The sequence below is a fragment of the Cetorhinus maximus genome, chromosome 8 (assembly GCF_964194155.1).
Source record: "Cetorhinus maximus chromosome 8, sCetMax3.hap1.1, whole genome shotgun sequence".
Classification (NCBI taxonomy): Eukaryota; Metazoa; Chordata; class Chondrichthyes; order Lamniformes; family Cetorhinidae; genus Cetorhinus; species Cetorhinus maximus.
In genome coordinates, this window is record NC_135886.1 from 66,187,488 (window position 1) to 66,212,441 (window position 24,954).

The window sequence follows — 24,954 nt, forward strand, 5'->3', positions numbered from 1 at the left end:
CAGTAACAACATGACCTCCTATGAGCCTCAATCATTGGCAATAACTAACAGAGCTGCATGGGAGTTTACAAATTGTGCTGGATCTCTCTTCAGGCTACAAGGTCTATGACACCCTTGTTAATTAAATGCACACCAACTGAAGTATTGTTGTTGAGCACAGATGTCCAATAATTCAGCCTTCCTGGTCTCCTCTTGAAGAGAATAGGATGGGATGGGATGGAGGGAGATTGGAAAAATATACCAGCATCTCTCAGCTTTTTAATGCTGAAAAATATTTTTTCTAACAGTGAATAAACATACATTGAGAGCAACCCGTTAAGTACATGAGGAAGTGGTCAACTAAGAAGCCAATTCCATAGGACAATCAGTAAACCCAAGGCTATTTTCCGTCAAAACCGTAACATTCCTTTGGAGAACAGCAGACAGAATCTGAGGCGGGCCACGTGGTGAGCAGAGACACATTTCTTTTATTTCAGGAGATTCCAGCGTTAATAATATGGGTTTGCATTCTTCTGTGGCTGTGAATCTGTTGAATCAAAATAACGAACACGAGTGGGTATAACTCAAATATCAACAAATCGACTCTCAGAAACAGTTTCAGGCTAGACCCAATGTAGTTTCAGGCTAGACCCAATGTCAGAAGAAAAGAAACCTTGCCCAAGAAAACTTATGTGCAACTGTTCAACTAATTTATTCAGTCTGTTTGGTTTCATTTCTAGGGATAAAACACTACTCTCCACCCTCCGACCCTCTCCCAAAGGAAGATATAACATTTATTACAAAGGCAAAATACTGCAGATGCTGGAAGTCTGAAATTTAAATAAAAAATGCTGCAAATGCTCAGCATGTCACAGAGCATCTTAACATTTATTAGTACTATGGCATTAAGTTATAGGCTGGTGTCTGCAAATTTCCAGCTGGCAATGGTTTCATATCCATTTTATCAAAGCAGGCACTGAAGTAAGGAAAAGTGCACACAAGCAGATATCTTGAGAATGTCTCATGCACCCATCAATACTGGTTACAGAATGACAGAAAACAAAGAGAAGATAATCCCTAGTTTCTTCTTAAAAGCTGAAATTTTCATTGACAGGAAAACCTAACTCACTTAGAAAACTGGGCAGGGAATGAAAAACACACAAAAATTCAAAACTGGTTTTGTTATAAGGGATTGCTGTTGTATGAACTCTGCACTGAATTGTCTTAAAGAGCTTGGAACAAATGCATCTCAAAAGTGGTAAGGTGAATTAAGCAATTAAACCATGTAAGCACACAAGCAGTTCTGGTCACCACATTTTAGGAAGGACATAATTGCTCTGGAGAGGGTATTTTTATTACACAAACTAGGTTGTATTCCATGGAATTTAGAAGCTTAAGGAGCGATTTGATGGTAGTTTTCAAGGTATTAAGGGGAACAGAGATGGTAGATAGAGAGGAAACAATTTCTACTGGTTGGGGAACCCATAATTAGGAGGCAGTGTCTAAAAATTAGAGCCACATCTTTCAAGAGTAAAACTAGGAAACGCATCTATATATAAAGGGTCATGGGACATAGGGCTAGAAGCAGGAGTAGGCCTTCAGCCCTTTGAGCTGGCTCTGCCATTCAACAAGATCATGGCTGATCTGATTGTAGTCTTAACCCAACTTTCCTGTCTGCTCCCCATAATCCTTGACTCCCTTGTCTATCAAAAATCTATCTAATTCAGCCTTGAATAAGTTCAATGACCTAGCCTCCACTGCTTTCTGGGGAAGATTTTCCACAGACTAATGACCCTCAGAAAATTTCTTTCCTTATCTCTGTCTTAACAGGGAGACCTCTTATTTTTAAACTGTGTCCCCATGTCCCACAAGAGGAAACATCCGCTTGGTATCCACTCTATCAAGTCCCCTCGAGATCCTAGATGTTTCAATAAGATCACCGCTCATTTTTCTAAACTTGAATGAGTAAAGGCCAAACCTGTTCATTTTTTCTTCATAGGATAAGCCCTTCAACCCAGGAACAAGTTAAGCGAACTCTGAACTGCTTCTAACACAATTATATCCTTTCTTAAATAAGGAGGCCAAAATTGTACACAGTACTTCCGATGTGGTCTCACTAAAATTTCACTACTTTTATATTCCATTCCCTTTGCAATAAATGCCAACATTCCATCTGCCTTCCTAATCACTTGCTGTACCTGCAAACTAACTTTTTGTGATTCATGTAACAACATCCAGATCCCTCTGTACTGAGTTCTGCAATCTGTCTTCATTTAATAGTATACCGCTTTTCTATTCTTCCTGCCAAAAATGGACAAGTTCATATTTTCCAACATTAAACCCCATCTGCCAAATTTTTGCACATTCACTTAACCTATCTATATCCCTTTGTAGACACTTTACTTCCTCTTGCAACTTACTTTCCTACCTATCTTGATGTCAATGGCAAATTTAGCTATCATACATTTGGTCCCTTTATCCACATCATTGCTATAGGTTTTAAGTAGGTGAGGCCCCAGCACTGATCCCTGTGGCACTCCATTAGTTACAGCTTGCCATTTAAATGGCCCATTTGGCCCTACTCTTTTCTTCCTGTTAACTAACCAATCCTTTATCCATGCTAATATGTTAACCCCTACACTATGTGCTCTTATTTTGTGTAGTAATCTTTGGTGTGGCACCTTTTCAATTGCCTTTTGGAAATCCAAGTATACCACATCTACAGTTTCCTTTTATCCACCTAGCCTGTTACTCCCTCAAAGAAATCTAATAAATTAGTTGAACACAATTTTCCTTTCATAAAATCACGCCGACTCAGCCTGATCCCATTATGATTTCCTAAGAATCCTGCTATAACTTCCTTAATAATGGATTCCAGCAATTACTCTATGACAGGTATTGGATTAACCAGCCTATAGTTTCATGCTTTCTTGTCTCCCTCCTTTCTTGAATAAATATCTAAAAGTTTGGAACTCTCTTCCCCAAATGGCAATTGATGCTCAATCAATTGTTGATTTTAAATCTGATATTAATAGGCTTTAGTTAATCAAAGTATTAAGGGATCTGAGGAAATGACAGGTATAATAAGCTAGATCACAGTTCAGTGATCTCATTAAATGGCAAACAGACTCAGGAGGCTAAATGGCCTAGTCCTGAGCCTATGTTCCTGTATGAGGAAAGGTGGGAACACTGTTAAGGTACTGCACAGGGGCTCTGGGTCAGTTTGACTAGCAACATTTAATGCTGTCATGCTCTACTTGTCCACCAATATGATAAGCACAGTTAAACAAGCGGAAGCACATTAACCTTACTTGAAAGCTGCTGTTGCAATTGTCTGACCAGTGCTGCCGTCTGCTGCTGCTGCTGTGTCTGTTGCATTCCTTGTCTCTGGAACTGAAAAATGAAAAGTAATTAAAACATGTTGATTTTTTCCCTATGCCTTACTTTTAGAATAGGAAAACAATTTAGGACTTGTTGATTATCTTGGCCTCATATTTACTTTCTCACCATAATCAAGAATTTAATTTCTCTCTCACAAAAGCTTGCAGCTCAGTTGCCTTAATAAAATGATAATCCTTCATTGTTAGTCACAACAGTGTCAACAGGCTTTTTGATTATGGGAACACATAATGTCATCAACACACACACATTTTCCAGCCGGTGTCAACAATGACCAGGAGCAGGAATCCTTGTGGATGATTTGTTGTCTTAGCCAAGGCATGTCAAGAGGAATAGCAATGCCCTAACTAGCATTGTAGTTGAGATTAGTAAAATCAGCACAGGCCAAGGTTTGAACCTACAATGACCCTGGTTCTGCTTGTAGTTAGGAACAGATTCCTTTGGAAGTTGGAAGGCAAAAAAGGAAAACCCAATTCAACGATTTCTTGGTCATCACTGTATTGATTAATTCAATTTGAGTAATAAACAATCGTAGCATATGGCATTGCACCTCTTCTGAAAATAGAGGGCAATTTGCTTAAATATCATAACTAGGGTAAACTAGAGCTTACCATGGACTGCTGAGGTGGGATGGCCTGCATTCCCAGTGTCTGTGGTTGGGGTTGAGCCTGTTGCTGTTGCTGCTGCACCTGTTGTTGTTGTTGTTGTTGTTGCTGTTGCTGTTGCTGCTGTTGTTGCTGCTGCTGCTGTTGCTGTTGCTGCTGCTGCTGCTGCTGCTGTTGCTGTACCTGCTGCTGCTGCATTCCAATTCAAGAATTTTCTTTTTAGTGAGAGCATGCCCAACAGTGTAGGAAAAGCTTTCCCTGGGATTCTATTCCAGTATATTCTGTGGGGTGGAGGTGGTGGGTGAAGAGTAAATCTAATCTAGAATGATCTGAATTTAACTGGTAATTCAAGAGTTTTAACTTTGAGTAGCCAAAAACTTTTTTAAAAAAGAGCAAATGTGAGGACAAAGAGGTGGGAGGGAGGATTTTCAAGATGGTTAGAAAATAAGTGGGTCAAGACAACAATATGATAATAGACTGGTGGCTAACATAAATGGGTATCCAAAAGGCCTTCAATAGGCATGTCAAAAAAAAGGTTATCAGAGGAGCGGTGGGGCCAATTAGGAATAAAATTGGAGATCAACTGGTGGAGGCAGAAGGCATGGCTGAGGTGCTAAATGAGTACTTTGCACTAGTGTTTACCAAGCAATGGTAAATAAGTAAGATGTGAGAAACTGGATGAGATAAAAATAGATGAAGAGGTGGTTCTAGAAAGGCTGGCAATATTCACAGTGAATAAATCACCCGGTCCAAATATAATGCATCCAAGGTTGGTGAAGGAAATAAGGGTAGAAATTGCAGAGGTGCTTGCCTGACCGAACATCCATAGACAGCACGGGACCAGAAATTCCCACCTGAAGTCAACAGATCTCTGGCTGGTCTGTCAAATTTTCTGTCCCACCTGCAATGATTCCTGCCACAGGGCAGACCTGAAAATCCCAGTCAGTGGTGATGCCAAGAGACTGAGGATCTCAAATTACACCCTTATTTTAAAAGAAGGGAGAAGGATAAACCTGTCAGAGGCTAGGAATTCTGTGGTGAGTAACTCATCCCTGACTCCTCAAAGCCAGTCCACCATCCACAATGCACAGGTCAGGAGTGTGATGGAATACTCTCCGCTTGCCTGGATGAGTGCAGCTCCAACAACACTTGCGATGCCTGACACCATTCAAGTCAAAGCAGCCAGCTTAAACATTCATTCCCGGTGCACAGTGGCAGCAGTGTGTGCTATCTATAAGATGCACTGCAGTAACTCACCAAGCCTCCTACTGCAGTATCTTTCAAATCTGCAACCTCTACCACCGAGATAAGCAAGGGCAATGGATGCATGGGAACACCACCACCTGCAGATTCTCCTCCAGGTCACATACTATACTGGCTTGGAACTATACTGCTGTTCCTTCATTGTTGCCGGAACAAATTCCATGAAATCCCTCCCTTACAGCACTGTGGGTGTACCTACAACACATGGACCACGGACCATTGCATTATTGAAGGCAATTAGGGATGGACAATAAACAATGATCATGTTCACATCATTTTAATGTGGGTGGTGGAGGAGTTTTTAGAAACAATAATCAAGAAAACTCGCACCCATTTGAACAAGTATGGACTAATAAAGGAGAGCAGCATGGATTTGTTAAGGGAAAATAAGATCTAACTAATGCGATTGAGTTTTTTTGTTGAGGTAAAGAGTGAGTGAATGAGGGCAGTGTAGTTGAAGTCATATAAATTGTCTTTCAAAGCAAAAAGTACCACACGTTAGGATTCTTAAGCAAAATTGAAGCACATGGAATACAAGGTGAAGTGACAGCATGGATATAAAATTGGTTAAGGGATAGAAAACAGTTGTGATATCTTTTTCGGACTGGAGAGAGATATACAGGAACTTGCTCCCTATGAGAATGGTGGAAGCAGAGATGATGAATGATTCAAAAGGAAATTGGATGGGCAGTTAGGGGAAAATAAATTGCAGGTCCACAGGGATACAGCAGGGCAATGGGGCTGATCAGATTGCTCCGCTGAGGCTCAAAGGGCTGAACTGCCTTCTCCTGTGCTGTAATGACTATGACAGTAGAGTTCCCCAGGGTATGGTAATTGGGCCACTGCTGTTTTTGATTAAATAATCATTCCAATTCAAGAGCAACATTGTACCTACATCCATATAACTACCCAACTTCAGAATGATATCTTTCCCTTTAGTCCCCTAACGAAAGTTTCAATTCCCCAACTATTTGATGATTTTCAATACAGAGTGATGTAATCATCCTCAATTCCTGCATATATGAGATTGAAAAACCATAGTTACTTGGTAGATCAGTAAATCAGTTTTGTTGAATGCTGTTTTACCACTAGTTTTGGCAACAATCTCAAATCTCATTGATTTATGTATTTAATATTAGATTCTGAATAGTATTTTGTGGCTTTAACTTTAGAATAAATGAACAAAGCATTTTAGCATAACTTACCCTCAGGATCTGCTGCTGTCGAAGGTACTGCTGTTCCTGACCCAACTGATTATTCCTCATAGTTGAGTGAACACTCTGTGGGGTCATATGACTAATCCCTGTCATCAATGGTGTCTGCTGCATGGGTTGGTGGGTTAGCCTGCAAAGAAAAAGACATGTTTATTCTTAACTTGCATTTGTACAGCACCTTTATCATAGTAAAGTATCACATAGGAGGCTAATATCACATAGGAGTGCTACATGGGAGGCTAACAGGCAAAATCAACAATGGGCCAAAGAGGGAGATATTAGGACAGGTGACGTAGTTACAGGAGTAGGTTTTAAGGAGCTAAAGGGGGGTGGTAGTGTAATGTAGTGGTATTGACACTGGACTAGTAATTTAGTAATGCTCTGGGGACCCGGTTTCAAATCTCACCGTGGCAGATGGTGAAATTTGAATTCAATAAAAATCTGGAATCCTGGAACTCCCTTCCTAACAGCACTGTGGGTGTACCTACACCACGTGGACTGCAGCAGTTTAAGAAGGCAGCTTACCACCACCTTCTCAAGGGCAACTGGGGATAGTCAATAAATGCTGGCCCAGCCAGCGGAGCCCACGCCCCCTGAATGAATAAAAGTAAAGAAATTAAAAGTCTAATGATGACAATGAAACCACTGTTCCTGACCCAACTCATAAGAACCCATCCTGATGAAGCTACAATACATGACTACTTGCATGCCAAACAGCATAAGCAGCAAGTGATGGACAGAACAAAGCGATTCCACAACAAACGGATCAGATGTAAGCTCTGCAGTCTTGCCACATCCAGTCATGAATGGCGGTGGATGATTAAACAACTCACTGGAGGAAGAGGGGGGGTCCACAAATATCACCAACCTCAATGATGGGGGAGCCCAGCACATCAGTGCAAAAGATAAGGCTTAAGCATTTGTAATAATATCTAGCCAAAAGTGTCGAGTGGATGAACCATCTCGGCCTCCTCCAGAGGTCCCCAGCATTACAGATGCCAGTCTTCAGCCAATTCGATTCACTCTACGTGATATCAAGAAATGGCTGAAGGCACTGGATACTGCAAAGGCTATGGGCCCTGGCAATATTCCTGCAATAGTACGGAAGACTTATGCTCCAGAACTAGCCGTGCCCCTCGCCAAGCAGTTCCAGCACAGCTACCCAGCAATGTGGAAAATTGCCCATGTGTGCCCTGTACATAAAAAATAAGACAAATCTGACCCAACCAATTACCATCCCGTCAGTCTACTCTCCTTTTTCAGTAAAATGATGGAAGGGGTCATCAACAGTGCTATCAAGCAGCACCTGCTTAGCAATAACCAGCTCACTGACACTCAGTTTGGGTTTCGCCTGGGCCACTCAGTTCCTGACCTCACTACAGCTTTGGTTCACACACGGACAAAAGAGCTGAACTCCAGAGATGAGGCGTGAGTGACTGCCCTTGACATCAAGGCAACATTTGACTGTGTGTGGCATCAAGGAGCCCAAATAAAACTGGAGTCAATGGGAATCGGGGGGAAACTCTCCGCTCGTTGGAATCATACCTAGAACAAAGGAAGATCGTTGTGGTTGTTGGATGTCAATCATCTCAGTTCCATGATATCACTGCAGGAGTTCCTCAGGGTAGTGTCCTTGGCCAAACCATCTTCAGGACAATATCCAGGTTTGGGCTGACAAATGGCAAGTAACATTCATGCCACACAAGTGCCGGCAATGACCATCTCCAACAAGAAAGAATCTAACCATCGCCCCTTGACTTTCAATGGCATCACCATCACTGAATCCCTCACTATCAATATCCTGGGGGTTACCATTGATCAGAAACTGAACTGGAATAGCCATATAAACACTGTGGCTACAAGAGCAGGTCAGAGGCTAGGAATCCTGCAGTGAGTAACTCACCTCTTGACTCCCCAAAGCCTGTCCACCAGCTACAAGGCACAAGTCAGGAGTGTGGTGGAATGCTCTCCACTTGTCTGGATGAGTGCAGCTCCAACAACACTCAAAAGCTCGAAACCATCCAGGACAAAGCAGCCCGCTTGATTGGCACCCCATCCACAAACATTTCACCCTGAACAATTGACGCAGAGTGGCAGCAGTGTGTATCTGCAGAAATTCACCAAGCCTCCTTCACTTACCAAACCCATGATCGCTATCATCTAGAAAGGCAAGGACACCATCACCTGCAAGTTCTCCTCCAAACCACTCACCATCCTGATTTGCATATACATCGCCGCTCCTTCACTGTTGCTTGGTCAAAATCCTGGAACTCCCTCCCTAACAGCACTGTGGATGCACCTACACCACATGGACTGCAGTGGTTCAAGAAAGCAGCTCACCACCACCCCCTCAAGGGCAATTAGGAATGGGCAATAAATGCTGGCCTAGCCAGCGATGCCCACATTCCATCAATTAAAAAAAAATAGGGGGGTGGTGGTGAGGGGTGTTAGAGAGCTTTATGAAGTGAATTCCAAATCTTAGGACCTAGATGGCTGAAGGCATTGCTGCCAATGGTGAGGCAATGGAGGTTGGGGCTGCAGAAGGGGGCTGAAGAGGCTGGAGAAAGAGTTCTCAAAGGGTTGTAGGGCTGAAGCATGTTACTTAGACAGGAAGAGATGAGACCATGGAGGGATTTGAATACAGGACGAAAATTTTAAAATCAAGGTTCTACTGGACTGGGAACCAATGTACATGAGCAAGCACAGGGGTGATTGGTGAATGGGACTTGGTGCGAATTGGAACATGCGAAGCAGAGTTTTGGATGAGCTCAAGTTTATAAAGGTTTAATCAGATAAAAAATTATAGAGGGACAGGCACAGGCTACACAATGGGTAAAATGCAAGCTATTTTGTAGCAGTGCTATAACGTATTCTAATTCCAATGGACAAGTTCTGTCATTGACAGAAGTTTCTGAGCGTAGGAGGTCACGCTCACACATGATTTGTACACCCTATGTGGATTGATCTGAAACTTGGTCATCTCATCAATAACAAGGTGAGAAGGATGGAGGATAACAAATTAAGCCCTTTGTGTAAACTTTCCTACGACTTTATTTGTAATATTACTTGCAATGACATGTCAAAATATTTTAAAGTGCTTTCAAAGTGTAATTACTGTTATGTGCGCAAACAGCTGAAAAATAACAGATGATCAAAGTTCAAATTATAAGTCTAAGTAGTATCTATGAAATGTGACTAGTCCCCATAAATTTGGTTACTGTTAATTTGTTTTGACACGTTAGAAAACAGAAGGTTGTCTTATAGAAACAGAAAATCGGAGGAGTAGGTCATTCCGCCCTTCGAGCCTGCTCCGCCATTCATTATGATCATGGCTGATCATTCAACTCAATAGCCTGCTCCCGCTTTCTCCCCATACCCTTTGATCCCTATCGCCCCAAGAGCTATATCTAACTCCTTCTTGAAAGCATACAATGTTTTGGCCTCAACTACTTTCTATGGTAGCAAATTCCACAGGTTCATCACTTTCTGGGTGAAGAAATTTCTTCTCATCTCAGTCCTAAATGGTCTACCCCGTATCCTCAGACTGTGACCCCTGGTTCTGGACTCCCCCACCATTGGGAACATCCTTCCTGCATCTACCCTGTCTAGCCCTGTTAGAATTTTATAGGTTTCTATGAGATTCCCCCCTCATTCTTCTGAACTCCAGCGAATATAATCCTAACCGACTCAATCTCTCCTCATATGTCAATTCCGCTATCCCAGGAATCAGTCTGGTAAATCTTCACAGCACTCCCTCTATAGCAGGAACATCCTTCCTCAGATAAGGAGACCAAAACTGCACTCAATATTCCAGGTGTGGTCTCATCATGGCCCTGTATAATTGCAGCAAGACATCCCTGCTCCTGTACTCGAATCCTCACGCTATGAAGGCCAAAATACCATTTGCCTTCTTTACCACCTGCTGCACCTGCATGCTTACCTTCAGCGACTGGTGTATGAGGACACCCAGGTCTATTATAGATTTGTTATGGCACAGAAGGAGGCCATTCAGCCTATTGAGTCCATCGGTCCCCGTATTTCTGCAAGTTTATTTCCCTCAAGTGCCTATCCAATTTCCTTTTGAAATCATTGATTGTTTCTGCTTCAATCATCGTTGAAGGCAGCGAGTTCCAGGTCATTATCACACACTGCATGAAAAACTTTTTCATCCATTCTCCACCTACCCCCCCATACCTCTTGTCCCAAATCTTAAATCTGCATCCCCTAGTGCTTGTACCATCAGCAAATAGGAACAGCTTTTCTCAGTATGCAAAATGTCACATCAAAGGTTTCATCCGTCTGCAAATATATTTCGAGTACAAAAGTGAGCAAAAAAAAACACATGAAAAATTTAACACCAGGTATTTGGAACATTTACAAATCCATCAGATCTCCCATCTGGGTGAATCTCAGGAAACTATTATATTAGTTTTGGTAAACTTGGTTTAACGGCAAGATAAAGTTTTTTCTCTGCATCTCAGTCTATGACTTCAAGGAGTTTGGGACGCATATTCCAGGTGGTATGTTTCCAGATCTTAGTTCTTTTGTGCAACTTACCACAGCTCATGCGCATATGGTCTTATGGAGATCCATTAGCCATTATAAATTTTCATGCATAACAGTCACAGTATGGCAAAGACCATCAGCATAGTTAGTGAAGTGTCACAAAAGTGGAAGTTCTGGAATAAGTGTAAACCGCTATATTTTCTCTTACTACTTCATATTTAATTTTCATAAATTACTTTTACAATTTAGATCCTAAATCATGAACTGATAAACATATTTACTCTTGAGCTATCTGATGTACATCATAAGGGGGCTCATGTAAAGGGGTCCACTTGTATTGGTGAATTAGCTTCCATAGAGTTATGCCATCTTCCATAGGTCATTGTGCCAATAAATTTCACTCAGTCTGTTTCTTCTGGTATCAGGTTAACGTGCTTTGCATACTTAGACAATGAAACGTTACCTCTTCTAATGAATTACTATAATAAATTACCTTCAGAACAAAGCAAGAGTTTTGTTAAAAAAACATATTCTTCATGTTTTTCTGTTCAGGCATACTGACAGTTACAGTAAAACTAAAAGTGACTAATCACCTCAAATATTAAAAAACTTACAATTTGAAATGTAATAAAATTCCCTGTTACATAACTCCCTCCTTTGAATAGGTTTTTCTCTTGCCTTTTCAAGTGCTTTACATGACTCATTTTGAAAAGCAGCTGCTGTTATGTAAGAAAATATGACAATGCATTTTTTGTCAGCAACATATCACAAGCAGTTATGAAATGAATGATTATTTAACCTTTTTTTCTGGTATTGGTTGAGGTGGTAATATCAGCCAGAACATCTGGAGAACATCCTGCTGTCCTTTTGAAAAGGCCATAAGATCTTCAACATCCACCTGAACCACCAAAACAGGTAAGGCTACGCCTCGGTTTAATGTTCCGGATGAATCACAATGCAGGACTTCAGCTATAATGCACTGCGGAGTGTCAGCCCCTGGTAAATGACCCAGAAGCGAGAATGCTACTGACTAAGCCAAGTTGACACACAAGTCTTAAAACTGTATAGCAGCCATGTGGAGAGGAAATGGACAAATAGTAAATAAAAAGGGTGGGGATAGAGAATGTTATTATTCTTAAATACTGTGCAATCGCTCAAAGCTACTGAGACATACTGAGTGGTGCGAAGAATCAAAGTTGGGCCTGGCAAATCAGATTTTCCACATCATGTACCTTTGTGTGTTTTGCATGGAGTGTGCATAAGCTGGAGCTTGCTGGTGAACATAACCACTTGGTCGTTGCTGCATCTGCCGAACCTGATCTGCGAGTGCAGGATTGTTGGCTGTGTGACTGCCCTGATATGGTTGGTTCGAATAGGCAGGAGGAATCATGCTGCTGGCCTGCGAAGGGTGTGGCTGCATCCCCAAGTGAGAGCCATAGTTTGTGTAACCTTGGGAAATATTCTGGAAGAGAATAGCATTACATGAATAATACAGTAAACACCCATCTCATTCCATTACCCTGCTATGCTTTCTGGACCTGATTTGACTATTTTACTTCTACCTCAATGTATTATAAATTCTATTTGTTACCATTTAAAGCCAGGTCATATTCCTCCACCACCTCAATCTTTCTTCCCTATAACAGATAGATCTTAAGGAAAATAGATTTACATTTATATAGTGCTTTATCAAGTCTCAGTGTATCATATCCAATGATCACTTCCAAAGCGTAGTCATAGATATTATCAGAAGTTAAATACAAACAAGGGAAGCCATTTGGCCTAATTTAATTCATTAATTCAGAAAGACACTAAAGCTCATCCACACAATCTGTTTCTCAAATAACCCCAAGCTTTTCACCTCTACTATTCTACTGAGAAGTCCTTCTCTATGTACTGTTGCAAGTCCTTCAATGTTTTCCTTGGGTTTCGATGAGTAGAAATAAACACGGTGCTCAAGGTGTGGTCTGGTCACTGAGTATTGTTCGAGCGTGTCTTTTAGTTTACAGTTTTGGCTATATAATTGAGCATTCTACTTGCTTGGCTGATTCCTGCTCTGTGAAGGCTAACTAAAATGAGAATTTAGTCTATTAGGATCAATAGATATTTTTCAACTTCAGCATTTGCTGTTTTGACACACTAATAGAATGTGTTCTTTTCCTTTCCATATGCAACCATAGTACTGAGTGGATGATCCATCTTGACCTCCTCCTGAGGTCCCCAGCATCACAGATGCCAGTTTTCAGCCAATTCGATTCACTCCAAGTGATATCAAGAAACCGCTGAAGGCACTGGATACAGCAAAGGCTATGGGCCCTGACAGCATTCTGGCAACAGTACTGAAGACTGTTGTCCAGAACTGCTCTGCTCTTAGCCAAGCGGTTCCAGTACAGCTACAACATTGGCATCTTCCCAGCAATTTGGAAAACTGCCCAGGTAGGTCCTGTACACAAAAAGTAGGACAAATCCAACCTGGCAATTACCACCCCTTCAGTCTGCTTTTGATCATCAGCAAGGTGATGGAAGGGGTTGTCAACAGTGCTATGAAGCGGCACTTATTCAGCAGTAACCTGCTCGCTGAAGCTCAGTTTGGGATCTGCCAGGGCCACTCAGCTACTGACCTCATTACAGCCTTGGTCCAAACATGGGCATAAGAGCTGAACTCCGGTGGAGGAGTGAGAATGACTGCCCTTGACATCAAGGCAGTATTTGGCTGAGTGTGACATCAAGGAGCCCTAGCAAAACTGAAGTCAATGGGAATCAGAGGGAAAACTCTCCACTGGTCAGAGTCATACCTAGAACAAAGGAAGATGGTTGTAGTTGCTGGAGGTCAATCATCTCATTTCCAGGACATCACTGAAGAAGTTCCTCAGGGTAGTGTCCTAGGTCCAACCATCTTCAGCTGCTTCAGCAATGACCTTCCCTCCATCTTAAGGTCAGAAGTGGGGATGTTCAGCACCATTTTGTAATTCCTCAGTTACTGAAGCAGTCTGCGCCCATATGCAGCAAAACCTGGACAACATTCAGGCTCAAACTGATAAGTGGCAAGTAGTATTCATCCAACACAATGACCTTTTCCAACAAGTGAGAATTCAAAAATCTCCTCTTGACATTCAATGGCATTTGCATTGCTGAATCCAGCAGATCAAAGGCTGGGAATTCCGCGGAGACTAGCTCACCTCCTGACTCCCCAAAGCCTGTCCACAAGTCAGGATCGTCATGGAATACTCTTCACTTGCCTGGATGAGTGCAGCTCCAAAACAACACTCAAGAAACTCAACACCATCCAGGACAAAGCAGCCGGCTTGATTGGCACCCCAACATCCACCTTCAACATTCACTCACTCCACTACTGAGCGACAGTGGCAACAGTGTGTACCATCTATAAGATGCACTGCAGTAACTCACCAAGGCTCCTTCAACAGCACCTTCCAAACCCGTGGCCTCTACCACCTAGAAGGAAACGGGCAGCAGATGCACGGCAACATCACCACCCATAAGTTCCCCTCCAACCCATACACCATCCTGACTTGGAACTATATCGTTGTTCCTTCACTGTCGCTGGGTCAAAATCCTGGTACTCCCTCCCTAACAGCACTGTGGGTGTACCTACACCACATGGACAGCAGCAATTCAAAAAGGCAGCTCACCATCACATTCTCAAGGGCAATTAAGGATGGATAATAAAAATGCTGGCCTAGCCAGCGATGCCCACATCTCAAGAAAAAAAAACACTTTACACCTGTCTGAATTAAATTTAATTTGCAATTGGTACAGTCTCTTACATCATTTACATTCATTTTGTATTACTGAGTTGGCATCTCAGTACTAATTATCCCTTTGAATTTGATCCTTCTCCTCCTTCAGGTACCATGCCCTAAAAGGATGTTGGCGACCAGGGACTTCCACGGGATTTGTCCATGATTATGCTTGGCAAAGTACTGCAGTGGTTTGCCTTCTGCAGTATAGCTGACCAGGAAACTCTTCCCCTTTTTACTGCTTGCCAGCGGGTGTTTTAGAAGGATTTACAGGCTGACAATCAACCTGCTTGGCCACATTATGCACGCACCTTCTATGGCAACCCGGAGCTTCTGGCCCAGAGGCAGGGACTCTACTACCACAGTCTGCGCCACAGATTCCCCCTCCTGAGTTTGATATCATTTGTTAATTTAATCAATTTGCACTGAGTTTGTAAATCAATGTTGCTGATTGAAATTAGAAACAGTGATGATCTCAAAATCAATATCTACTCTTTCATAACTGCATTGAGTACTATGATTTTCAACACTCTGGCAAATTTCTTTCCATTTCTAAAGTTTACCTTGACCATAACACTGAGCTTAACTAAAAATCCTTTTGTTCAGATCTTTATCAAAGTTTTTGTTTGGATAGGTACATCAATATTGTGGTCCTTTTAAAATTCAGTTGTGATATCACACAAAAAAAAATCAAGACTGTTGGTCTGATGGGCTCTTCCATCCTGAATCCATGTTGACATGGATCAGGTAACCCTCAAGTTTACTCATGCAAATTCCTTTATTTGATTGAAGTCTGTATTTGATTTGTTGCACATTATTCTGCTCCCCCAGTATTCAGTGGCTTCCTCATTATGAGCATAAATCTCTTACAAATCTCTTCCACTGTCTCTTACAATTCAGAGCAGGGATAATTGGGGTTAAGCCAAGTTCGATAGGATAAGAGTTTCCAGAAGTTTCCTAGTCAAGTGAGTTGGAATAAAATGTTGGCAGAAAAGACAGTAGCTGAACAATGGGCCACCTTCAAAGAATAGTATTGCAAGACAGGGGAAAGGTAGGGCAAATAAATCCAGAGCACCCTGAATGATCAGAGAGATAGAGGTGAAGGTGAAAAGGAAGAAGTGCGTGTATGACAAATGCCATGTAGAAGATACAATGAAGAATCAGGCTGAATAAAGAAGGACTAGAAGGGAAGTGAAAAAACTAATATGAAAAGCAAGGAGAGAGCATGAAAAGAGACTGGCAGCTAACATAAAAGGTCTTCTATAAACATATAAATAATAAAAGTATGGTAAAAAAAAATAGCGTTGATTAGGGAAAAAGGGGACTTGCAAGTGGAGGCAGGAGGAATAGCGGAGGTATTAAATGAGTGCTTTGCATCTGCCCTTACAAAGGAAGAAGGTGCTACCTAGGCTGAGGTGAGAGGGGAGGTAACTGGTACACTAGAAGAATTTACAACTGAGAAGAAGGAAAAGGCTATCTTTACTTAAAATAGATAAGGCACCAGGATTGTAAGAGATGGATCCAAAGGTACGGAGGGAAATGAGAGTGGAAATTGCAGAAGCACTAATGATAATCTTCCAGTCTTCCTTGGATATAGGAGAGGTGCCAGAGGACTAGGGAATTGTGAATGTTATACCCTTGTTCAAAAAGGGGTGCAAGGTTAAAGCCTGCAACCACAGGCCAGTCAGTTTGATTTCAGTGGTAGGGAAACTTCTGGAAATTTTATTTTGGGACAAAATCAATCGTCACTTGGACAAGTGCAGGATAATTAAGGTAAGCCAGCATGAAGTCATTAAGGGAAAATCATGTTTAACTGACTTGGAGTTTTTTGCGGAGGTAACAGAGAAGGTTGATGTGGTGTATATGGATTTTCAAAAGGCATTTGATACAGTGTCACACAATAGGCTTGTGAGCAAAATTCTAGCTCATGGAATAAAAGGGAATGTAGGCATTTGGGTAAGAAAATGACTACAGGGAACAGAGAGCAGTGATAAATGATTGTCATTCAGGTTGGAGAAAAGCTTGTAGTCGGGTTCCCCAGGGGTCAGCATTGGGACCCTTGTTCTCCCTGATATTTATTAATGACCTTGACTCTAATGTTCAGGGCATGATTTCAAAGTGTGCAGATTATATGAAGATTGGAAACGTTGTCAACTGTAATGAGGATAGTTGTGAACTTCATGTTGGTGGATTGGGCAGACAAGTGGCAGATGAATTTCGATGTAGAGAAGTGTGAGGTGATTCATTTTGGCAGGAAGAATATGAAGAGACAGTATAAAATAAAGGATAAAACTCTAAAGGAGCTGCAGAAACAGGGGGACCTGTGTATATGTACATAAGTCATTCAAGATGGCAGAGCATGTTTTTTATATTCATTCACAGGATGTGGGCATCACTGGCTAGGCCAGTATTTATTGTCCATCTCTAATTGCCCTTGAGAAGGTTGTGGTGAGCTGCCTTCTTGAACCGCTACAGTCCATGTGATGTAGGTAACCAACAATGCTGTTAGGAGGGAGTTCCAGGATTTTGACCCTGCGACAGTGAAGGAATGGTGACATATTTCCAAGTCAGGATGGTGTGTGGCTTGGAGGGGAACTTGCAGGTGGTGGTGTTCCCATGTATCTGCTGCCCCCATCCTTCTAGATGGCAGCGGTCGCGGGTGAGTTCCTTGGTGAGTTGCTGAAGTGCATCTTGTAGATGGTACATATTGCTGCCACTGTGCGTTGGTGATGAAGGGATGTGGTGCTAATCAAGCAGGTTACTTTGTCCTGGATGGTGCTGCGCTTCTTGAGTGTTGTTGGAGCTGCACTCATTCAGGCAAGTGGAGAGTATTCCATCACACTCCTGACTTGTGCCTTGTATATGGTGAATAAGCTTTGGGGAGTCAGGAGCTGAGTTACTCACCGCAGGATTCCTAGCCTCTGACTTGCTCTTGTAGCTACAGTATTTACGTGGCTAGTCCAGTTCAGTTTCTGGTCAATGGTAACCCTCAGGATGTTAACAGTGCAGTGAATAATGCAAATAGTATCTTAGGCTTTATTAACAAAGGCATTGAGTACAAGAGTAAGGAGGTCATGTTGAATTTGTATAAGACTCTAGTTAGGCCTCACCTGGAGAACTGTGTCCAGTTCTGGGTACCATACTTGAGGAAGGGTGTGAAGGCATTGGAAAGAGTACAGAGGAGATTCAGAAGAATGATTCCAGGAATAAAGAACTGTAGCTATGAGGATTGATTGGAGAGGCTGAGACTGTTTTCCTTGGAGAAAAGAAGGCTGAGAGGTGACTTGATTCAAGGTCCTGAGGGGTATGGACAGGGTAAATAGTGAGAAATTGTGTCCCATACAAGGGAGCATCAAGGGCACAGATTCAAAGTAATTGGCAAAAGGAGTAATAGTGATATGTGGAAAAATCTTTTCATCCAGAGGATGGTTGGAGTCTGGAACAAGCTTTCTGAGAGGGTGTGGAGGCAAGTTTAATCAAGGTATTCAAAGGGGAATTGGATTGCTATCTGAAAAAGAAAGAATGTGCAAAGTTACAGGGATAAGGCAGGTGAGTGGGCCTAGGTAGAATGCTTTTTCTTAGAGCCAGTGCAGACTTGATGGGCCAAATAGCCTTCTTCTAAACTCCAAAGATTGTGTGACGCTATCACCATAATGCCCTTGGGTGAAAATACAAAGATTTTGATGATTCAGATTATTCACTATCGGTACCACTGGCATGTTTTTTTGGTTCTCTTCTTTTCTTTGATTACTGTTAAGATAATGAATTTTTTTTTTACTGTTATCTTTTATGCCTACAGCTATACATTTTTCCAGGTCTTTCTTTGCTTCTTGGGCCAACCTTTGAATGTGCTTCTGTATATTTCCATAATTAACCCATTGAAGGCTTTCAGGCTTTCCTGTATGAGAGATACAGGCTATTCTTCCTCTTTATTTTACTTATTTATATTAATTTTCTTAAGATGGCTCTTGTTTGGTCTATACTTGACCATCCCAGGCATGTATTTATTATTGTTCAGCATTTGCCCTCTATAAAGCTCAATTTGCTTTTTGATTTTTTTATTCTTTCATGGGATGTGGGTGTTGCTGGCTATGCCAGCATTTTAATTGCCCATTTCTAACTGCCCTCGTGATGAGGTGGTGGTGAGCCATGATCTTGAACTGCTGCAGTCCATGTGGTGTAAGTATACCCACAGTGCTGTTAGGGAGGGAGTTCCAGGATTTTGACCCAGCGACAGTGAAGGAATGGCGATATAATTCCAAGTCAGGATGGTGAATAGCTTGGAGGTGAACTTGCAGGTGGTTCAGTTCCCATGCTGCCCTTGTCGTTCTAGGTGGTAGAGGTCATGGGTTCAGAAGGTACTGTCGAAGGAGCCTTGGTGAGTTGCTGCCACGATGTGTCAGTGGTGGAGGAAGTGAATGTTTGTGGATGGGTACCAATCAAGCGGGCTGCTTCTTCCTGGATAGTTCTGAGCTTCTTGACTGTTGTTGGAGCTGCACTCATCCAGGCAAGTGGAGAATATTCCATCACACTCCTGACTTGTGCCTTGTAGATGGTGGACAAGCTTTGGGGACTCAGGAGGTGAGTTACTCACCACAGAATTCCCAGCCTCCGGCTTGGTGTTGTAGCCACAGTATTTATATGGCTGGTCCAGTTCAGTTTCAGGTCAATGGTAATCCCCCAGGATGTTGATAGTGGGGGATTCAGTGATGGTAATGCCACTGAATGTCAGGGGGAGAAGGCTGGATTCTCCCTTTTGGAGATGCGTCATTGCCGGGTACTTGTGTGGCGCAAATGTTACTTGCCACTTATCAGCCCAAGCCTGGATATTGTCCAAGTTTTGCTGCATATAGGCATGGACTGCTTCAGTGTCTGAAGAGTCGCAAATGGTGTTGAACATTGTGTAATCATCAGCGAACATCCCCACTTCTTGATGATGGAGGGAAGGTCATTGACGAAGTGGCTGAAGATGGTTGTACTAAGGACACTACCCTCAGGAACTCCTGCAGTGATGCCTGGGGCTGTGACCATCAATCACTACCTTTTTCCATTGTACCAGGTATGATATGACTCCAACCAGGGGAAAGCTTTTTCCCCAATTCCCATCGACTCCAGTTTTGCTTGGGTTCCTTGATGCCACACTTGGTCAAAAACTGCCTTGATGTCAAGAGCAGTCACTCTCTCAAACAATGAGTACATCTGTGGGAAAATGCACTATACTTTATTGAAGAACCAGAGGCCAATGTTCTATGCCTCCCTGTCCTGTGAGCTATCACAGCTAACAGACTGCACTAGAACCAGCACTGAAGTTAGGTAAAGGTTACTTTGGAAGGCAAGGGCTAAATTAAAAATATCACATACCTGGGCTTGTGACATAGGTCCATATTGCTGAGCTGGATTTGCTTGACGTACCTGTTGTCCATACATTCCACCGGAATTCTAGGGGATGAAAGGATATTTAGAAACGCACAGCTTTTATTCTTTAGCCACATTTGCACAACTATACTTGACAAAATGAAAGCCGAAGAACTTCACTTGAGCCTGATTTCACAGCGGTTTCATAAAACAACTGGCTATTACAAAGTGCTGTTCATCCTACATTTGCTCTTCCTCTTAATTTACTGGTCCCACTTTACTAACACATTCATTGCTATTTTTTCCCAGTATATACAACAAATAAAAAGATTCTTTAAAAAGACAGTTCCATTTTTTTTTAGCACAGAGACAAGCCTGCAGAATTGGATTGTGAAACGGAAGGAAAAATGGAATGACATTTTAAAAGACATTCTTGAACTCCAAAGCTTTCAACAACAGGCATTTATATTGTGCCTTTAACATAGTAAAACATCGTAAGGTGCTTCACAGGAGCATTACCAAACAAAATCTGACACCAAGCCACATAACAAGTTATTAGAGTTACGACCGTGCTGATGTTGATGTTGAACAAGCCAGGTCTCAGATTGAAATCCGCCTCGTCTGATCCTAATCATTTTTTTGTATTGTAGAAACGAGGTGGAAAAACTACTGAACACAAAAGCACAGGACTCCAGTGATAACTTTTAAAATTTAAAGAATTAAAATGTTTATTAAAAGATAGAAAAGAAAGATACAACTTAGACACACACAAGATAAACAACACAGTTAGAAAAAGCTTACAAAAATAACCCCCAAAATGCTTTATCAAAGGTACACAATAAAACTATCTTTTTGGCAACAGCCCTTATAGATTATTAATCTTAAGATCCTGGAAATATTATCCAAACAGAGAAATTGCTTTCATTTTGAACAGAAGTACGATCCACGACTTCCCAGAACAACTCCACGCTGATGTGGTTTTTCCAAAGAGAGATTATACTGTTTCGGAGGACGGATGTTCAACTGGCCCAAAACTTGAGTTGCTTTTTCCAATTAAAAGACTTTCAAAGCTTTTCAGCACACTCCAAACACACAGGAGTTGGCTTTCAGCGGGACTTACCCCTCCACAGCAACTCCCTGCAGCTGAAACCCTGTTTTCATAAATACCCCTTTTCACCCCTTTCATCTTAGTTCTCCATTGTCTTCAAATACCTCTTTAAAAACTCAGTTTCCCAAATATTAAAACCTTTCAAGTTCCTATTTTACCGCTCTTTTGGGTCAATAAAATGTAAAACGCCTGCCCTGCTTGCTCACAAATCTCTTGTAAAATGCAAATGTTCTTCTGTCACCTCTGAGACTCTTTTGAAATCAATTTCAACACTTAACCCCAAATGCAAATTGCAAATCTATTCTGTTTACTTGTAAGTTAAAACTCACCATAAGGCCTCATTACAAATGCAAGATAACAACTTTACTCCTTTATCCCTTACTTTCTACAGACAATCTGACTCCAACAACTTCACCATTGACTAACCCTGGACAAACACAGACACAGCTTACCCTTATATACACAAAATATATACATAAACACAGGAATATAAAAATATACACGTATCATATTAGGACAGGCGACCAAAACCTTATACAAAGAAGTGGGTTTCAAGAAATGACGCAAAGGAGAGAGGGAGGTAGCAAGGCAGGGAGGTTTATGGAGGGAATTGCAGAGCTCAGGGGCCAGGCAGTTGAATGCAAGGTCATCAATGGTGAAGCGATGAAAATCGGGACAGGCAAGAGACCAGAATTGGAAGGGTACAGGGACCTCATAGGGCTGCTGGAGGTGGCTACAGAGATAGGAAGGAGTGAGGCCAGAGAGGGATTTGAAAACAAGCTTGAAAATTGCGAAAGTAGAGGCAGTGCTAGGTTGGGGGACAATATAGGCCAGCAAGCATGGTTGATGGGCGTAAAAGACATGGCTCAGGTTATAATGTGGGCAGAGTTTTGGTGCAACATGAGAAGCTGGCCAGGAGAGCATTTGAACAGTTGAATCCAGAGGTAACAATGGCATGGATGAGGATTTTAGCAGATGATGAGCTGAGGCAGAGCAGATACAGTTGATGTTACAGATGTAGAGTACATGTTCCTGGTGGAGAATATGTGGAGTTGGAAGCTCAACTCGGGGTCAAATAGGATGCCAAGTTCGCAAACAATCTGGTTCAATCTCAGACAAGCTTCCAGAAAGCCATCCAGGTAGAAAGAAAAATAAGGTATTAAACAGTTGTGTAAACATGTATTTGTCTCAGACTGCTTCTGTATCTTCTATGAGCTGATCACTAAATGCTGTTTTGTGTGTCCCAGTTTGATTGGTTTGCTCCTTCTCTTGCCTTTTAAGCAGGACAGTAGATTCAGGTACTCCAACGCCTGAATGCACATTCTAAGTTAACACTCCTGCGATAACACTGAGGGGGCACTATATTGCTGCTATTCTTTAATGAGATGTTCCTCTGAGCCCTGCTTGCCTGTTTCAGTGGCTCAAGTGAATGGTCAAGATTCAAAAGGAACCATTCAAGGTCAAATTGTGATGTTGCCGATATAAAATGACTGCTGCATTTAACTACATAAGTCATTGTGTGTACAAATTCCTAGTGTGAAGTGCATTGAGATATTTCAATATAATCAAGAGCTACATAAATGTATTTTTACTTCATACTAAAGCAGCTATAGTACTCCCTCCGAGTCGGACATTATGGTAACAAATAACAGATTAACAATAAAATGAAAAATAATACACCAAAATTGGAGAAAATGTAATCTGTTCCTTGTGAATTGAGGTTCCGAATGTTAAAAGTTGGATTTTATATATTTAATTATTCCCAAGTTCAAAGTTTTATATCACTCTGTGTATTTATATTCTGTCAGTCAGTCATTTTGTGGATGTGAGAAAGGGTCATATGCTATTATCATTACTTTCAGGTAAAAAAAAAATCACTGAAACATTGCAATTTGCACCCCCACACAGAAAGAAAATAACGAAGGCAAAATCTTCCCAGACCATTCTGCTTACAAGCTTTCACTCACGTGACCTGCTGACAGTGGATACAAGCCATTTGACATTAACAATTTGCCAGGATCCTGACTGACGGGAACACTAAAGCTGATTTTTTCAAGTTACCTCTTGAGCAAAGCGTGAATGAAACAAGGTGCATGGCTAATTAAGTGCACAGTTTCAAAATAAAATGGCAAAGGCCTCCAAATGCAATCTGTTGCTGCATCAACATGCACTACTGTCTATTGTACAGCACAGGTTCATTCATACAACTACCTACTCGCTGGAGGCCTCTCAAAGCCATACAGCTCTCCTGTTTTGGACCGTTATTCTCTGCGCAGCAGAATACTGTATCTGGCCCATTTGTATCATTGAGCTCCCCCATTGTTAAAAATAATGATTTATATAAATGAAGCTCTTGCATGCAAGACAGGACTCCAGTTTGCACACTCTAGTCTGGCACCTCTGCAGCAGAAAGTGTGCCACACAGTTGAGACCTCCACATCAAGTAGCTGACCTCAAACTCTAGCCTTTTGTCAGCCAAGAACTCTGATTTCAAGATGCCTTAGAATCATGGCATGATACAAAACAGGAAAAGTCCATTCCACCCACAGTGCCTTTGCTGGGTCGTTGGTAGAGCTTTGCTATTAACTCCTCCTGCCCATACTCACCAGCCTGGCATGTAGCTGCTGTCGGAGCATTTGTCCTTGTGGGATTGGAGGTTGCTGCTTGTATTGGGGAGGTTTGTACAGTGACGGATCCATCATTCCACCCATATGGGGCATCACTGTGCTGTATGGCGGGCGATTCTGCATTATTTTGGAGAAAGGAGGCCGCACAGATCTGTATGGGATTGTATCTAACCTGGGTCCACCTACATGTAAAAAAATAGTGATTAAAACAAATATTATCATTTCTGTTTTTACTGCTTAACTGGCTTGTAACTTGCAGATGAACTTCAAGTACATACCAAATGGTAGTTTTTTTTTAACACCCAGTTTTTATTTTAAGTATTGGACTCAAGAGTTATGATTTGCTGAACATCACCCTACATGGACACAATGTTCAAAAGGGTCATCTCAAAAGTCTTAAAGCTGTTTTATATTAAATGTATGTAGTCTAGGCAGAGATGCAAAACTTAATTTGTCACTCTTCCTGCTTTGTTTGTTTGTGCCACCTCCTGATAAAACCATACCACTAATCAGATAAGTAGAGACCCAGCGAACAGACTGAGTAGAAGCTTAACGGAGGACCCATTATGAATATTGTCAGGAAGATATTTGGAATTTATTGTAGAGTAATAGTGGTGTGCATGCGCGCGTGTGTGTGTATGTGTGTGTTTGGGAGTTTGAATTACGGACAGCTGGTCTGGGTGCTTTGATGGGAAACTAGGTTTGAAATGTTAAGTAGGTAAACATGGATGAAATTTTAGAGTGTGAGGTGTAAAGGGAACATTTGCATTTTTAAATAAACCAGATTAGCTTGAATTCAAAAGGAGGGGTGAAATGTTTCACCTAGCCAGAAGTTAAGAAACAATGAGTTTATTTTTCCCAAAGATTACTTGTAAAATTGATTCTATGATAGGTTTTATTAGAGAGGTGAAGTCCAAAGGAATAGTGAAACAATGGGAATTTGCATTCAAAGGGGAAAATATGTATATAGGAGAGAAGGCTGTTTGCAAGGGAAGGAATTCTAAGATCTAACAAGTATGAATAGCCTCCAGCCTCTGTGCCCAAACTGCTGTCTGCAAGAAATGAGTTAAGAAAACTCACTTTGAATTTGACTGTTCAGGGTATCATGTTATTTTGCCTGGGTCTTTTAAAATCGATGCG

At 41.7% G+C, this 24,954-nt stretch overlaps 1 protein-coding gene across 3 annotated transcripts in view; it reads right to left on the reverse strand.

Annotated features, from left to right (window-relative positions):
- Positions 1–245: 245 nt before the first annotated feature.
- The window catches only part of med12 (mediator complex subunit 12), a 193,392-nt gene continuing 168,683 nt past the window's right edge, over positions 246–24,954 (reverse strand). For 2 of the 3 annotated variants that reach the window (XM_078546961.1, XM_078546960.1), the window contains exons 38-44: positions 23,794–23,996; positions 20,086–20,163; positions 12,199–12,428; positions 6,452–6,590; positions 3,990–4,175; positions 3,291–3,372; positions 246–526 (exon numbers count right to left, since the gene is read on the reverse strand). In XM_078546961.1, coding sequence (XP_078403087.1) covers positions 489–526; positions 3,291–3,372; positions 3,990–4,175; positions 6,452–6,590; positions 12,199–12,428; positions 20,086–20,163; positions 23,794–23,996 — 956 coding nt within the window. In that variant the 3' untranslated portion in view covers positions 246–488. Of the gene's footprint in view, positions 527–3,290; positions 3,373–3,989; positions 4,265–6,451; positions 6,591–12,198; positions 12,429–20,085; positions 20,164–23,793; positions 23,997–24,954 lie in introns of those variants that run through there. The other variant, XM_078546962.1, reaches the window with a different exon arrangement.